Source organism: Plasmodium yoelii (assembly GCF_900002385.2).
Source record: "Plasmodium yoelii strain 17X genome assembly, chromosome: 2".
NCBI lineage: Eukaryota > Apicomplexa > Aconoidasida > Haemosporida > Plasmodiidae > Plasmodium > Plasmodium yoelii.
In genome coordinates, this window is record NC_036174.2 from 513,827 (window position 1) to 532,611 (window position 18,785).

General features: G+C 22.0%; 2 protein-coding genes across 2 annotated transcripts; one reads left to right on the forward strand and one right to left on the reverse strand.

Annotated features, from left to right (window-relative positions):
- Window positions 1-611: 611 nt before the first annotated feature.
- PY17X_0211800 (DNA mismatch repair protein PMS1, putative) lies at window positions 612-4,183 on the forward strand (the record flags this gene model as incomplete). The annotated part of the gene is made up of 2 exons (XM_022957974.1): window positions 612-3,715; window positions 3,874-4,183. The coding sequence occupies 2 exons, from the start codon at window positions 612-614 to the stop codon at window positions 4,181-4,183; spliced, it is 3,414 nt and encodes a 1,137-aa protein (XP_022811377.1).
- A 165-nt stretch (window positions 4,184-4,348) lies between these two features.
- Window positions 4,349-17,675, reverse strand: PY17X_0211900 (conserved Plasmodium protein, unknown function; the record flags this gene model as incomplete). Its single annotated transcript, XM_022957975.1, has 5 exons — window positions 4,349-4,358; window positions 4,448-15,189; window positions 15,503-16,921; window positions 17,043-17,263; window positions 17,426-17,675. The coding sequence occupies 5 exons, from the start codon at window positions 17,673-17,675 to the stop codon at window positions 4,349-4,351; spliced, it is 12,642 nt and encodes a 4,213-aa protein (XP_022811378.1).
- Between the last annotated feature and the right edge of the window lie 1,110 nt (window positions 17,676-18,785).

The window sequence follows — 18,785 nt, forward strand, 5'->3', positions numbered from 1 at the left end:
AAGCGAAGCAAAAGCGAAGCAAATATTGGCAAAGTATGGGTTTACAAAAATAATAAAATGTTCCTTTTCATTATATATTTAAAATTTTTTTAAATGCGAAAAGTGGAAATACATAAATTTTGCTTATTTGTTATTATTTTTATTATTAATTTTGTTATTTTTTCTCATTTATTTTGCTTTTTTTTTCTCATTTATTTGCTTTTTTTTTCTCATTTATTTGCTTTTTTTTTCCCACTTATTTTTTGGTGGGTTCTCTTTACACATAAACATTCCAATGAGCATACATCCATACAATAAAATATGGAGTGCCATTTTTAATGTACATATAATATGTAGCTTTACAATAATTGGATTTATTGAAATATTTATTTTTAATTTATATCTTTTTATAATAAAATGAAAAAATAAACTTTTATAAATTAGTATTAATTATGTTTTGTTTTTAATTCTTTATTTTTAAAAGTTAACGTAATAAGGGCGTGGTTAGTCGAACGGCTTTGTCTTTGGTTTTGATTTGTGAAATTTACATGTACATAGCTAGCTATTCAAAAAAAAAATATTAACACGTGCAGGTAAATTTTGGTACATGTGTGTGTGTGCAAATTATTCAAATGAAGATTAAAAGTATTGGTGATGAGTCAATTCACAACATTTGTAGTAGTCAGGTAATATTTACTTTAAGCAATGTTGTGAAAGAGTTAGTAGAAAATTCTATTGATGCAGGAGCTACAGAAATAAAAGTAAAATTAGTTGAAAATGGAATAAAAATAATAGAGGTTAGTGATAATGGAAATGGAATAAAAAAAATAAATTTTGAAAATGTATGTGCAAGACATGCAACTTCGAAAATTTCCGAATTTGATGATATACATAATATATTGGATACTCTTGGATTTAGAGGAGAAGCTTTAAATTCGTTATGTATGTTAAGTGATTTATGTATTAGTACAAAACATGATGAATTTGAACATGGCTATTTATTAAAATTTGATAAATTTGGAAAATTAATTCATGAAGAGCCAATAGCTAGATTACGAGGGACTACAGTAAGTTGTGAAAATATATTTAAAAATATTCCAATACGAAAAAAAGATTTAATAAAAAATATAAAAAGTCAATTAAATGATCTGTTAACATTGATGCAACAATATGCTATAATATATCACGAAATAAAATTTATGATTTTTAATGTTGTTACCCAAAAAGGATGCACAAAAAATATGAACATGCTCATAACAAATGGTAGTGATGATATAAAAAAAAATTTTTATTCAATTTTTGGAAAAAAAAATATTGGTAATTTAATTGATTTTAATATTACGAATGAAAATTGGCTAGTCAAAGGATATATAAGTGATAGTAATAGTGGAAGAAGAGATAAAGATTTACAATTTTATTACATGAACAATCGACCTATACATGTAATAAAAAATGTGAATAAAATAATTAATACTATATATAGAGAATTTAACAGTCGGCTTTATCCAATTATTATATTTAACATATTATCTGACTCAAAAAATATAGATATTAATGTGACGCCTGATAAAAGAGAGGTTTTTTTTACTTTTGAAAATGAATTGTGTGAAGAAATAAAAACAGAACTAATTAAATTGCTAACTCCAAAAACGTCAAATTTTGTTGATACACAAATAGGTGACTATTTTTTTGTGAAAAGCAGTCGACTTATAAAAAGTGAGGAGGCGCAAAATGAGAGACAAAGTGAGAGAGCGGAAATTGAGAGAACGGAACATGGTGAGAGAACAGAATATGGGGAGAGAGCGGAACATGGGGAGAGACAAAGTGAGAGAGCGGAAGGGGAATATACAAACGTAGGGCGGCCCGTGTTTGAAAATGAAGAGTTGCATTATACTAGCATCGATTATAAAAAAATGGTAAAAAATGAGTATACAGAAAATGAAGAAAATGAAGAAAATGATAAGATATTTAGAGAAGAAGTGAGTAAAAATGAGGATACTGAGAATTTATATTTTAGTGAAGGACAAAATAAGTATGATAACAAAATGGCCAATCAAAAAGATAACAATTTTGAAGATGCAGAAAAAAGTTATATTAGCAATGGTATAAAAATAAAAACAGAATTTGAAAAATTTGATGACAATGAACATAATGAATATACATCAAAGAGAACAAAAATTGTAAAAGATGAACAGGTAGAATATTATGAATACAAATATGAAGAGGATACAAATTTTAATGATAAAAATATTTTTGATAATTCGAGCAATATGGATTCAAAATGGAAAGAAATAAACTCATCACTTATCGACAGTAAAGACGGTAAAATATTAAGTGACGATTCAAGTGTAGATAAGACCAAAGTAGATGTAAAAAAAGACACTTTTAGTAAATATGGGTTAAATAAAATAGGAATCAAAAAAACGGGTTCAGAATATGATGCAATAAAAACAAAGGTGACAAAAGAACAAAATGAAAGTGAAGATGAGATAAAAGAGATTGAAAATGGAGAAATCGTTTATGAGTATAAATTGGATGACGAAAATGGGGGCGAAACAGGTGGGGGCGAAACAGGTGGGGACGAAAAAGGTGGGGACGAAAAAGGTGGGGGCGAAAATGGTGGAGTCGAAAAAGGTGGAGTCGAAACAGGTGGTGGCGAAAAAGGTGGAAGCGAACAAAATGAGTACTTATTTGAAAAGTTGAAAGAAAATATAAAAAATAATATTATTAAAAATATTCCAATAAATATCAATACATATATTAACAGAGAAGATATGAAAAGAGGGTTTGATTATGATCAAATTAATTTAATAAATTTAACAAATAGTGAGAAAATTCGAAATACAATTTTTAAAAAAATAAAAGATGTAGAGAAAGCAAATAATTATTTATGTTTAACAGATGAAAAAGAAGAAAATAAATATAATAATTTATTTAAAAATGATTTACATATAAAACAAAATAGTAACAATAGTAACAGTAGTAACAGTAGTAATAAGCCAATTAATGGTATTGGAAATGAAGAAGACATAAATTTTGATAATATAGATGAACAAAAAAAAGATTTATATTTTAAATCTAATTTATTTAAAAAATTAAAAATATGTGGACAATTTAATAAAGGGTTTATATTATCAAAAATCGATTTGCTTTATTTTAAAAATGAGGATAATAAATCAAAAAATAATGATATGAATGAAACTGACGAAAATGAAAATGTTGATCGTAAAAATAATTATGCTTTATTTATTATAGATCAACATGCTGCTGATGAAAAATCAAATTTTGAAAAATATAACAAAATATTTACTATGAAATCTCAAAAGCTAATAAATAAAATTGAATTAGAATTAAGCCCAGCTCAAATTCATATTATTGAAAAAAATTTTGTAATTTTTTTGAGAAATGGGTTTGAAATAGAAATAATTGAAGAACCAATCAATAAAAAAAGAAAAATAAATAACGATGAAAATAATGATGAAAATATAATTAGTGAAGAAACGTTAATGGAAATGAAAGTATATTTATTATCTCTTCCTGTTTTTAATGGAAAGATTTTAGAAGTAGTAGATTTTATGTCTCTTTTACATCATCTAACCAATCATCCTATAATATTTGATAAACAAATAGATAATTCATTTTTCAGAAACAATCAAAAATTAATTGACAACACAGAAACTTGGTTTAACTACAATTTCCCTCGCCCACAAAAGGTTTGGAAGATTTTGGCTTCCAAGTATGTTTCGTTTTGCACTGTCACTGTGCCACTTTATTTATTCAGCCCCTTGTTTGTTTCGTAATTTCGATCATTTTTTTCTTCATTTTTTTCTTCATTTTTCGATCATTTTTTTCTTCATTTTTCGATCATTTTCGATTGATTTTCCTCCCTTTTAGGGCGTGCCGAAACGCAGTTATGGTAGGAAAAACGCTAAACATTTCAGAAATGATAAGAATAAAAAAAAAGTTAAGTGTTTTGCAAAATCCATGGAATTGCCCACATGGAAGACCGACAATAAAATATATCATTAACAATATTGAGATTCAAAAATTTTATGCAAATTATTATTTAAATTTATATGAAGAAATTACAAATTTAAGAAAAAGTAAAAATTATCAAGAGTACAAACATATTTTTCGTGATCATATTTTTTTTTTAATTATATCCACAAAACCGATGCTTGGCCCCGTTTTGAAATTTCAGTGAATTTGTAAGTGTAACGTAAAGGCTAGCTTTTTTTTCCATCTTTTTTTCCATCTTTTTTCCATCTTTTTTTCACTTTTTTTCCCATTTTTTTCCCATTATTTTTTCCCCCATTTTTGGCTTAAGCTCGGCAAGAGATGTGCGGTTCATTTTGTTTAAATTAATTTATTATGATTCCCTATATAAAGATAAAAGATTGTGAAAGATGTGAAAAAATGAATAAAATATGTTTTTAAGCAAAGTTGTTTTGAGTCATTTATTTGTTACCTGTATTTTTTTTCTAAATTTTGAGTAGAATAGATCCACATATATAAAATAAATTTTTGTTCATTTTTTGGCAAATATGAAATAGATGAATTAAAATTTTGAATTGACTGAAAAGTAAAATATTGATAATAAAAAAGCATCAAATATAAATCATAATTATTAATTTTATTTTTAAAATATATTTGTAAATTATTCCAATAATTTTGTATTTTTTTAAGGTTTAATTTATCATCATCTTTTAATTTGTGAATAATAAGTTGGTAATAAAAATCGTAAACATCAGTTGTGTTTTTGTATATATCTAATATGTTAAGTAAAAATATGGGGAAGTCGTTACACTTTTCGCTAGAACCGCTTTTTATTTCGTTAGAACCGCTTTTTATTTCGCTAGAACCGCTTTTTATTTCGCTAGAACCGCTTTTTATTTCGCTATGGCCATTTTGAGACATATTAATATCTGATGCAGTATATTTTGCAAATAAATAATATTGAATTTGTAAGCTTCTGATAAAGTGTTTATTAAATTTATTTAAATGATAATTTTTTAAATAAAAACAATCATAAGTATGATCTAATAAATTGTTATTATCTTTTAAAAGTGATTCTTTTTCTGATATTTGAATAGATGTGTTTGAAATATGTGTATATTTATAATTAGTTTTATTTATTAAATTTAAAAATTCATCATTTGTTTTAGAATTATATAAATTAGTATAATGTATATTATTAATTAGATAATTTCTAATCATATTTTTTATTTTTGTCTCATTAAGATACCAATTCCACATTCGACCTTTATTAAAAAATAATTCATTTGCTTCTGATAAATTTTTATTTATATACATTTTTAAAATTATTTTATATTGTATATAGTTTTGAAAAAAATAAAAATAGTTAGCAAAAAAAATTAATAATTGTAAGCTTTCTTCTTTTCCTTCTGCTTTTAATTCGGTACTTTTTTTAAATAAATTATTTTGATAATTGTGGTTAATTTTGTTGCATCTGCCTTTTCGTTTTTTCTCACTTTCTTCATCATGTTGTGAATCATTATCTGCAATGTCAATGCTCCAATAGTCTAGTATGTGTAATGAATATTTTAGTAAATTTATCATTTTCGATTTTTTATAAATATGTTTAATATCTTTTTGAGATCTTTTATTTGTATCTAATATATTCAAATAAGATGATAAAAAGCCTTTTCCATATTTATTTAAGACTGCATCTGTTTTCAGGGAACTGTTAAATTCGAATTCGCCATCGCCACTCTCTTCACTTTGGTAATGTTGGCAATTTTGATGGTTCTCATCATGCTCGACATGCTCATCATGCTCGACATTCTCGACATTCTCATCATGCTCATCATTCTTTGCAGGTTGATTCTGTTTGGGTTCTACGTCGGTTATGCTATGCTGCGTATTAGAAGTGGCTGGTAAAGTTTCTTTTTTGTATCCGTTGGAGAGAATATTGGAATCAGAATCATTAAATTTAAGAGAGTCATTTTTAAAATTATTAGATAAAATATTTTTGGGTTGAAAAAAATATTTTAAGGTTTTATCAAAATTATTTGAACTAGTTTCAGAAAATGATGAATTATTAAAACCTTCTAAATAAGATTGAGTAATATTAGATTTATAATTTTGTAAATAACAAAGAAATGAAATTGAACTATATTTTTTATTATCTGTTTGTGTTTCAAATATTTTATACCACTCTTTATCTGAAATGATTTGTTTGATGGTTTCATAATATTCCCAATCTTTAAAAGAGACAATATTATAATTAATTATAACTAAAAGAATTTGAATAAATTTATAAATATTTTTATTAAATATATCAATTGGGATTGTATTTTGTGTTTGATTTTTATTTTGAAAAAAATTAATTTTTTTTTTTTTTTTTTTATTATCTTGAGACGATAAAATATTTTGTTTATTTTTTTTTATATGAGAATAATTACAAGTAAAAAAATAAAGTATGTCTATGTTTGAATTTTTTAATAAAATATTTTCATCATGTATATTTATTCGATTTCCTATGATAATTTTACACACAAGTAGCATATATTTTTCACAATTTGATAGAATTTTTAAATATATTTTGCTTAATTCATTTTTTATTTTTAAGTAAGATTCATTATCAATAAAATGTAAGGCGATGTCATCATTATGTTTATCATTGTTTTGTTCATTTTTTAAAATGTAATTTTGTGTATATTTATTTACAACATTTTGAACCTTTTTATAAATAAAGATATGGGAAAATGTAGGATTGTTATATATTTCTTCATTTTTTGTCATTAAATTTATACAATATTCTATTAGGAATAATAAACTGATATAAATAAATTCATATCCTTTAGAATAAGTTGTTTGTATAAAATTAAATAAAATAAAAATAAAATTTTTTATATCACATTTTAATTTTATATTTTTTTTTTTTTTATCATAACATAAATAATTTTCTTCATGAATAAAAAATAGTTTGTTAAGACTTGGCAAATAAATATTTACAATTTTTATTAAAAGAATAAAAAATAAACTTTTTATTATTGTTTTTTTAGTATCAATATTGTTTATTTCGTTTTCTATTTGAATATAATTATCTACATTTTCGTCATTTTTAATAATTTTAAGATAATTTATAGTTTGTATAATTATAAAAAAATGATAAAATTGATATACACGTCTTTGATATATTTGTTTGGATGAATTTTTTCGATTTGTTTTCAAAATTAGATGTATCATCTCTTTTAGATAATAGAAAATATTTTTGCTATTTATTTTGGATAAAGCATAATAAATTTGTTTTGATTTATTGAACAAACTTGTAATGTTACTATTTTGATCAAGTGAAATAAATAATATGCTTTTTAATTCATCTCTCATCCATTTTTTAATTATATATTTTAAATTTATATATTTTAGACAAAATTTTGTTAATATTTCTGTATTTATTTGTATATCTTCTATTTTATTATTTTGATTTTTTTCCAAAAAAAATTTTATTTGTTCTTGATTTAATTTAGGTTTTATTTCGTTCGAATTTTGGGAAAATAAATTATTTGCTTCTGCTATTTTTGACATATCATTTATTATATTTTCAGAAAAATAATTATCATTTTTGTCCAAGTCGATATCAGCTAGCTCATCGGAGCTGTCATTTTCTACATCGCACATGTCACACATTCTCGGATCTATGTATATGTCTTTATTAAAAGATTCGCCGTGCTCATTTTGTATCAAATTGTTTTTTTCGTTCACATTTTGTGCGTCCTCTTCACCGTTTCGAGTCAGAAATTCTGGCAAGGTGTTGTTATTACATGTTTGTTGATATTTTTCTAGATGTAAAGAAATAGATAATATAAGGTTTTGCAAAGTTAGTTGATCTATTTTTATATTTTTAAAAAAGATAATAATAATAATTTTAAAAATAACATATTTAACTATTTTAAGATTATTTTGAATAGAAAAAAAAATTAATAATAAAATATCAACTTCATATATATTGTCTACAATTAATTTATGAAAAGCTTTTTGATTATATATATTATAATTATGTATAAAATTATAAAAAATAAAAAATTTATTTAATTTATATTTATCTAAAAACATCCATTTTGTATATCTCAATTTTATACGATTTTTAATAGATTCAAAATTTTGAAATAAAATATTTTCAAAAAATTTGTGGCATTCTTCATTATTTATTTGGTCAAATTTAAATATAATATTATAATAAATAAAAAAATCAATAAATATGTTTATGTATTTTTTATTAGAATAAAAATATTTATATATATCATTAGTAGTTAGGATAGAATACATATTAAGTTGTTTACACATTTTAGGGTTTATTTCATTTTCTTCTAAAATAGATAAAAATAAATAATATTTTAAATATTCTTTTTCATTTATGTTAATCATATTTTTTATTTTATCATAGTCTGGCATGTGCATATAAATATGGGGATAAAAATTAATTCCCAAATATTTTATTAAAAAATCTAAATCGTATAAATAAGGTGAAATGTTAGTCTTGTTTAGTAGAAAGCTAAAATGGTCTCGTTTGGGGGGGTCTTCACCACCTTGACAATTTTGACCACCTTGACAATTTTGAAAATTTTGACCACTTTGACCACTTTGACAATTTTGACAATTTTCACTATTTTCATTTTTTTCACTTTTTCCATCTTTTTCACTTCCCTTTAATTTTGGAGTGATCGAAAATGTGAAGCGCTGAGGTGGGGAGTCGAAATCTGCGCTGCTTATTTCAGAGTCGAAGTTTGACAAAAAGTTCCAAAGATATAACAAAGTCATATTATTATTGAAGTGGTCTTGTTCTTGTTCTTGTGCAGTGGGTTCTATTTTAGATGCGATTTGAGGATATATGATGGAGAATATGTTTTGATCAGAATCTATTTGAGTTAAGCTATTATTTAAGACAATATTATAATTTAAATTATTTTTAAAATAAAAAAAAACTGTTCTAATATTAACCATTGTAGATATTAATTTTTTTTTTGGAAAATTGGAAAGATGCTGATGGATATAAGATAATGATTTATCAAAGATAACATGAAAAGAAGATAAAACGATAAAATATATTGCTGGGCATATATAATATAAACATATTTGATATATATATAATAGCATTTTAAAAATAAAATCAACGTTAAAACTTAAATGTTGAAACTTTTTCAAAATATATAAAAGTAAAAAATGATTTGAATTTTGTTTTTTTATTTCATTCATAATTTCTTTTTCTACTTCTATCTCAAATATATACTGAAATTTATTATTAGACTGTTTGGAAATAAGTGAAATATTTTTATCTTTATCTATATGACTCATTTTATTTTGTTGATATTGATAAGTTAATTGGTTATTTAAAAAAGATGAAACTTGATTATATATTTTGCATATTATATATTTATTTTGTATAAAAAAATTATATTTGATTTGTTCTAAATTAATTTTAAACATGTCTACAATTTTGATTATTAGTTCTAAAATATGTTCACTTTTATTTTTATATAATCTTTTAACAATAATTTTTTTATAATTATCCTCAAAATATAATTTTTTAATATCAATTTTATTTATTTTATTTATATATAAATGGAATAATAAATATCTAATAATAGAAACTGAAATTAACAACTTTTTTAAAAAAATATTTGTTTCGTTACTTTTTTTTACTCGATAAACACTACGAATAAATGCATCTATAATAGATATTTTTTTAATTATTAAAATGCTATTATTTTGCAAAATGTGTTTAAAAAAATTGTAAATAAATATATCATCTTGAATCTGAAGTAAATAAAGAAAAGCGACATCTAAATTATTATAAAATAAAGATTTATAAAAATAATATTTTTTATTAATTTTATAATTTTCTTTTTTATCTTGATCTATATAAAAATGGAAATTTTCAACAAATGTTTCGTTATAATCTTGATTCATATTTTCTATTTTTGTCTTTTTTAAAATGTGTTTAATATTATTAACAGTTTTAATTATATAATTTGTTTTCGATTTTGAAATATTATATTTTTTTATCTTATTCACTAAAATGTTATTAATAAATATTTTTTTATATTTTTTATTCTCTACAAAATAGTTTGCTTCACTCTTGTTTATATAATCAATTTGGTCATTTTGTGTATCTATTTTGTTTTTTTCAAAATTATCCATATTTAGTGATTTTTTATAATAGTTAATTTTTAAGTGATTCAAATTATCTTCATTGTCGCTATCTTCTTTGTATTTATTTTTGTCAGATTCGCTTTCTTGCGATGTATCATCAGTGCTTGTTATATCTTGGTCATCCTCTTCCATATCTGACTTGTGCACACATTCTGACTTGTGCACACATTCTGACTTGTGCATACATTCTGACTTGTGCACACATTCTGACTTGTGCACACATTCTGACTTGTGCATGTAATCTGGACTGCTCATACATTCAGAATTAAAAATCGTTTCCCTTTTAGTGTCAACTTCATTACGGAAGAATAAGCTAGAAACAGATTGCGTTTTTTTTTTTTCGGATTTTTCAAAATCGCTAGATATGTCATCATGTTTATATAGACCTTCATTTATTATGTTATCAAAAAATGTAGATTCGAAAAATGAAATGTCGATTTCTTCTGCTTTTTCACCAAGTTCATTGTCAGAAAAATTAAAAGTGGTATAAATTGGTGGATCAGGGTTTTTATAATTTTGAGGCGAAAATGAAAATTCTTTATTTTTTTTAAATGATGTTTCTTGAAATAGATCATGAATTGTTGTAAAATTAGAAAAGGTGTCATTTGAATCGTTTATTGCTACGTTTGCATGATTAAGAGTAGATGCAAATTTATTTTTTTTAAAAACATATTTGTGTATATTATTTAAGAGAAATGTATAATCTATGCATAAATAGGATGAAAAAAAAAGAGATAAATTATATAGATATTGAGGATGATGTGGAATAAGTATTGTATAATATTTGATAATATTTTGAATACATGTTTTATATTTTTTTAATTTATGATTTTTAGAAAATATCACAAATAGAATCAAATAAAAGGTAACTATAGATTCATTTTTAATATTATTTGTCTTAAAATTAGTTTTAAATATATTTTTTTGAATTTGATTATTTTCATATTCTATTTGAGAAATTATAATACTTAGAACAAATAAAATAGAATCCAAAAGTTGTTCAGATTTTTTTATTTTCAAAATTTTTATTAGCTTAATTATTTTTTTATAATTATAACATATATCTAAATTATATTCAATAACATTTTTAAATATTTTGAATTTATTTTTTTCTGTCTGTATATTTATATAATTATCATAAATTATATATTTCTTAACACTGTTAATATTTTTATAATCAAATTTAACATTATCAACATTATTTAATGAATTAAATTTTTTTGGAATGTCAGATTTTTCATATGGATCTACAATTAGCTTTGAAAAGGAGTAATAAATATTTTCATTATATTTTGTTTGATTATTTATTTTTTTTGTGCATCTAGAAGAGGTTCTAAATTTTGCATCATTTTTATCATCATCTTCATTTTCATAATTTTCATAATTTGCATCATTTTCATCATTTTCATCATTTTCATCATTTTCATAATTTTTACAATTTTCATTTAAAAGCCTTTGTATGTATAACATAGTTTTGAAGCATAAAACAATTTCCTTAAGTTTGGCAACATGATTAAAGATATCTGTGTGGGATGTAATTTTTTTCAAAAAATTATAAAAATCATAAAAATTATGATATATAGTTATAGTTTTGGCTTTGTTTGAAATTAAATAAGTTATAATCTTCGAATAATTGGAAACATTTTTTAAATTAGGATAATGATCATCATAATACTTGATAAATAAATATAAATATTTGAAGTCATTTGAATAAAATAATATGATATAAAATAGAATAAAAAAAAATATATGTATGTGTAAAGAATTAAACAGGTTATAATATACTTGTAAACAATTTTTGGTAAAATTATCATCTTTATAATTAGTATATAATATTATATATTTAAATATTTTAAATATATTTAATATGCTTTTTTTCATATTATTTTTAGAATTAATAATAATATCGATGTTTATATTTAATTTATTTTCGTCATTATTTGTTTCTTTATTTAAAAATTTTATTATATCTAAAGCATTTAGATGTTTTTCAAATATATCCAAGTATGTTTCGATAAGTTTGCAATTTGGCTCATCCCCATAATTTCGTCCTTCTCTCCCGTCTCTTTCTTCCGTTTCGTTTTGTTCGCTTTGGCCATCCACTTCAATTTGGTCGTGATAGGAATTTATTATATATTCTAAGTGTTGATCATGTATGATGACCCTTTTTTTATCATTTTCATTTTGTTTAAAAATCGAATTGATGTCAAAATGTGTAGAAGTAGGAATGGGTTCGTTTTTGTCATTATATGATTCATCTAGATGTGTGTTTAAATAATATGGTTGTGGTTTTATTGTTACATTTTTTGGGAAAATATTGTAAAAATCATTAAATATTGAAATAAAATGAATCAAATTAGTTTTAATATATTTATAAAAAATGATTAAAAATAAATAACAAAATTGGTAACTATCATTTAGTATTATTTTGTGTCTATAAGCATAATGTATATATTTTAAAAAAATATAAATTTCATCAATTTTAGCATTTTTTTTATTTTTTTGTTTATTATAATTTAGATTATTTATTGAAACATTCTCAATTTTTTTCAAAGGAATTTGTGGAAATATACGATTTTTATTATCAATGTGAATAATCAATTTATTAAAAGATTTTGATTGTAATTTTTTTAACGTTGTTAAACAAAAAATAACATAAATTTGTTCCGATGTATATAATATATTATAATAAATAGATTCTAAAATATTTGTTGGATTTTTCAAATATAACTCAATTATATAATCTTCAAAAATTGAATAATAATATTTTTTTGATTCCATTATATATGCATTGATATATTTATAATTAAATAATACATCTATTATTTTGTTATAAAATAAATTTATGTTATCATTCTCTTGATCATATTTATATGAAATATATTTTTTATCAAAATCAATAGTTAGACATAACTTTTTATATATATTCATTAACATAAATTCTTCAAATTTTAGATTTTTATAATTTTCTTTAGATTGCAAATACATTTTAATTAAAATAAAAAGGCTATATATTAGTATTACATTCTTATTTTTAATATTATCTTTTTTTAAATATATTTTTAATTTATTTTTTATAAAATTTCCATCACATAAATTGGAATCATTCCACGGTTCTCGATTTTGCAAAATCGTCTGTTCACCATTTTCATCATCAACATTGTCATTATTCGCGTTGCTATTTTGAAGATTGGTTTTTATATTGCTTACCGGATTAGCTATTGCAATATCATTACCTCTAGTTTCTTCTTTTCCATCATGGAAATTTATTGGGAATGTGTTTTTTTCATTTTTTTTATTATTCGATTTGCTGATATATTTGTCAAAATAGTTAGAATTAAATGTGTATTTTTTTTTTTTTTTATCATAATTAAATATTTTATATATATTATTTTTATTAATAAGTTTAACTGAAATATAAACAAACATTAATAATCTACTTCGAATTAAATGTGTTTCTGTTATTATTTTCATGCATCTAATTATAAAAAATTCAAAAAATTCATTTTCCGAACAATATATTTCATACATATTTTTTGGATCCATATTTATATTACACTCTTTTTCTTCAAATGGCAAGGGTTTGTGTTTGGATGTAGAATCTGCTTGTGGTTCTTCATCATATTTCATCTTAGAATCTACTTGTGGTTCTTCATCATACGGTTCAGGGTTCTGATTGAAACGTTTTTGTGACAAATTTATTTGAGATAAAGAATTTTCAAAAATATTCGATTCGTTTGATAATATATTCACTTTTTTAATACGAGGTAAAAGAAAAAAAAAATCTTCAATTTTAGTGTTTAGTGGAATATAATAAAAAATATGTTGCCAATTATTATTTATATAAGATTTAAAATATTTATAAAAAATTTTAGTTAAAATATAATTCTTATTTATTAAAAAATATTTAACAATATCAAATGGGGTATAATCATATTTAAATTTAGTCCAGTTAATAAGATAGATGTTTGTGTTTTTTTTATCAGAATTTGTTACATCATGAAAATTGTCGTGTTCAGAAAATGGGTAGCTAGAATCCGAAGCATTTCCTTCACAAGCATGGCCAACACATTGTTCATTTTTTCCATGCTTTTCATTTTTGCCATGTTGGTCCCTCGTTTTAAACATAGATAACAAATCTGCAAAATTAGTTTTATTGTTATTAGCAATGTTTGATGTAGATTTGGTAAGTTTCTCATTTTCTAGATGTGGTTTATTTATATAACAACTTTTATTATGTCTTTCTGTTTCTAGCAATCTTATTAAATATTTAAATGCTTTATACTTATATATTTGTTTTAATAGTTCTATTTTATATTTTAACAATACATTTTTCATATCTTCATTTGATTTTATAATTTCAACAGTTGATTCAAATGCTTTGTAGTCGAGATCAAATAAGTATTCCATTTTTTTATCTTCTTCACTTTTTTCATCTTCTTCATTTTTTTCCTCTTCTTCATTTTCGCTCCAAATCGGGCTTTTATCAGAATTGATAAGATGGTTGGGTTCAGTATTTTGATCTGAATTTTCAACATCATTTTGATTTTTGTGATGTTTTGATGTTTTCAAATTATTTTGTGTAATAGTATTTATAAATAAATGGTCATCTAGTTCATTTTTACCTGAACAGTCAGAAAAAATATCATCATAATTTTCATTTTCTTTTAATATATAATATATTAATCTAAGTGCACTAAATAAAACATTTTTTAATTTATTTAATTGAATATCAATATCGATATGTATATCTGATTGAGTTAAATTTATTTTTTCAATAATGTAATATTTATTAATGAATTTAGAATAATGATTTATTTTATTGTTTTTTGAAAGTGTGTAAAAAAAATAATCATAATTAGTATTTTCTTCTCCATAGTTCATATTAGTTAATATTGGTGGCCCAGTATTATATTCATCATCCTTTAAACTTAACAATTTATCAATTTTCTCGGAACTATTTCGAACTAAAAACGGGTCATATATAACTGCTCGCCCAAGGAAATCGAAAACGTCTCGTATTTTGAAAAGGCACTGCAAAGTGAGGGAATAAAAAGGGGCAGAAAAAAGGATGAAAAAAGGGATGAAAAATGGATGAAAAAAGGATGAAAAAAGGGATGAAAAAAGGGATAGAAAAATGGATGAAAAAAGGATGAAAAAAGGGATGAAAAAAGGGATAGAAAAATGGATGAAAAAAGGGATGAAAAATGGATGAAAAAAGGATGAAAAAAGGGATAGAAAAATGGATGAAAAAAGGGATAGAAAAATGGATGAAAAAAGGGATAGAAAAATGGATGAAAAAAGTTTATAGTATAGACGATGTGGTGAGACATAATAAGGTCAATACCTGATAATCGAGAAGTGAAGATTCCAAATATCTGCCACTATAATCATAAATTGAATAAATAAAAAATTGATGAAGTATATTGAATAAAAATGATTCTGATTCAAGTACTGCATCATAATAACTATGAAAAAATAGATGTAATAATAATTCTTGTTTATTTAAAAATTTAATTTTATATAATATTAAATTATAGTTTTGTTCTGAATTTTGTAAAATTAAATAATATTTATCAGTTTTACATAAATATATATTATTATAAGATTCTAAAGGAGAATTAGATTTTTTATTGTTTGTTAAATCTTTTAAAAAGGTCATATATAAAAATTCTTTTTCTATTTTATTATCATTATCAAATTCTTTATTTATTGTTTTTATTTTATTTTTATTTATTTCATGAATGTTTAAATATTTACTATATTTTAAAAGTTCTTTAATTTTTTCACTATCATTTAATTCTTTTTTTTCATTTAAATTATTAATTTTTTTTGTTATTTTTTTTATTGTATCATAATATAGATGTGTAACATAATTGAAATGTGTATTATCGTTAATTATATCATTACAAAATGGATTTATTTTTGTCGAAATATATTTTTTATATAATAATGTATTTAAATTATTTTTTGGATTATTATCTATATTTATTAAAGATACATGCATATTATTTTTTTTGTATAAATTATGATGTATATCATATAATAAGTTATTAGAATTGATATTATCTGAACCATATATTTTTGAAAAAGAATAATTTTCTAATTTTTGATAATATTTATATATTCCATCTGTAAATGTTTGAAATATAGATGTATATTTATTATTATTTAATTTATTTTGTGTATTTTTTTCTAAAAAATTTGGACTATAAATTAAAAATAAACTGTTATCATCATTTATAGATATAGATGATATTTCTGATTTTTTATTAATATATTCTAATGTATATTTTTCGATTTCTTGTAAACTTTTATTACTAAAATATTTGATTCGACTACATTCTTTTTCTCCTAAAAATTTGTGAAAATTACAAGTTATATAACTGTCTTCATTTTGAAATTTTGTTATTTCAGTGTGTGTATTATTTTGTTGTTTTTTATTTCTTTTATATATAAATAATTCATTTGAATTAAAAAATATAATAAAATAGTTTTGATTTAGGGATACAGATGTAATGTTTTTTATTCCCTTTTCAAAATTTATATAATCAGGTATATATAATTTATTTTTTTCTGAAATATTCGTTTTTATATTGTATATAATTATATAGATGCATTTCTCTTTTTCATTTATATATGAAATAACGAAATCTTTTTTTTTTTCAATTTTGAAATATATTTCATTAATATTTTTGGGGAGTTCAAAGGTTTTCACAATTTCCATTTGAGGAGAGGGGTTTAGACAATCTTCGACATTCATTTGCTGCAAATAAGGGAAAATAAGTGGGTGAATAAGTGGGTGAATAAGTGGGTGAATAAGTGGGTGAATAAGTGGGTGAATAAGTGGGGATATTTTTTTTTTTTTTTTTTTTTTTTCTCTGTACCCATAGTTGGGCATTTTTGTCGAGAATGTACAGACAATTTTCTAAAACAAAAAAAAAAATGGATGGAACTGATATGCTATTTCGCCTTTGCAACTTCAGCTCATTTATTTTATTGTTAATAAAAACTGTTTGAAATTCTTCTACAAATATTTGACTGGCTTTTTGCAAAATGATCAAGTTTAAATTGGACAGACACACACATTTATCGATTTTATTGGTGCCTATAAGAAAGCCAAAAAAAAATCATAAAAAATGATATTTTATAGTATTATATACTAAATTTAGAATAAATTATTTTTATATGACCAAGAACAAATTTTACATGAACAAAATAGAAAATATTCACATAAATTATTGCATGTTCATATATTATTGTCTTTTACCAATTAAGGGATTTTCATATTTGAAGAAATTCCATTTTTCCAGTTGTTGAATGCATATCAAAATAACTTTTTCTAAATGTATAACAAATGTATCATCATATTTTGATATTGATTTTTTACAAAAATTATTTTTTTTATTTATTATTTCAAGTTGGCTTGAGGAATCATTTATTTTATTATTTTTATAAAATACGTTAATATCGTGAATAATATCATTGATATTTATTTCCAAAACTTTGTTAACATACATTTTGCCATCGTTTTATTAAAATTTATTTTATTTATTTTTAAATATATGTTTTATATCCCTTTATGTCATATTATACTAAAATATTTTTATATAATATATGTTGTGTAAAGGCTTATTTACATGTACATATATAGTTACACATATTCTATATACATAAATCTGGGAATAAATATGTACATGTCTTCTAATTTTGTAAATGATTTTTTGTTAATTTGTTTCATGAAAAATATGTTTATTATATATAAATTTGTATAAGGGAATATTATATGCATACATGCATATTTTTGTTATCCGCAATAAAATAGAAGGGAATGAACGAAGAAAGCAATCAAAAAAAAAAAAAAAGAGAAAATATAAAATAATATAATAAAATAAATAAAACAAAGTGAAGGAAAATATGCAAAACAAAACAAAATAAATAGCAAAGTGAAGTGGAAGCTGCAATCACTGCGTTAGTATATAATACCAATTAACTAGGTGAAAAAATAAAATACAAAAAAATGAAAATAAATAACGCATATATTTATTTGCCTCAATCTTGTTAATTCAAAAGATATTTTAAATTAATGCATAACGAATATGTAATAATATTTATAAAAAAAAAAAAAAAAATTAACTAAAGAATAAACTTGAGGAAACAAAATAAACTATTTGTTTTGCTTTATTTCTCAAAAAATGGAATATGCTAATATACGCGCACTGCTTATATTATTTTTTTCGTTTTATATTGTTTCATATGAATATATAATTAACATAAAAAAAATTAAGTGCAAATAATTGTATAATTCCCGAAATAAAAATTTCCCATCATCTTTTATTCTTTATTTATTTAATTTTTTTTGAAAAATATATTAATTTTATATTAAATTTAAGGAGTATATAACATACACACATATATTATTATGGATATATTTATAGGATTAATTTTTTTTCTATATTTCATTTTTTAGCAACTATTCTCTTTATAGATTATTTAAAAAAAAAAATAATAGACGAAAAAATAGTTCACTAAAAATTGAGAGAAAAAATAGCAACAATTATATAAGAGGAAATTAGTAAATAAATATTATGTACATGCATATAGACATATATGTTATTGCTGCAACTATT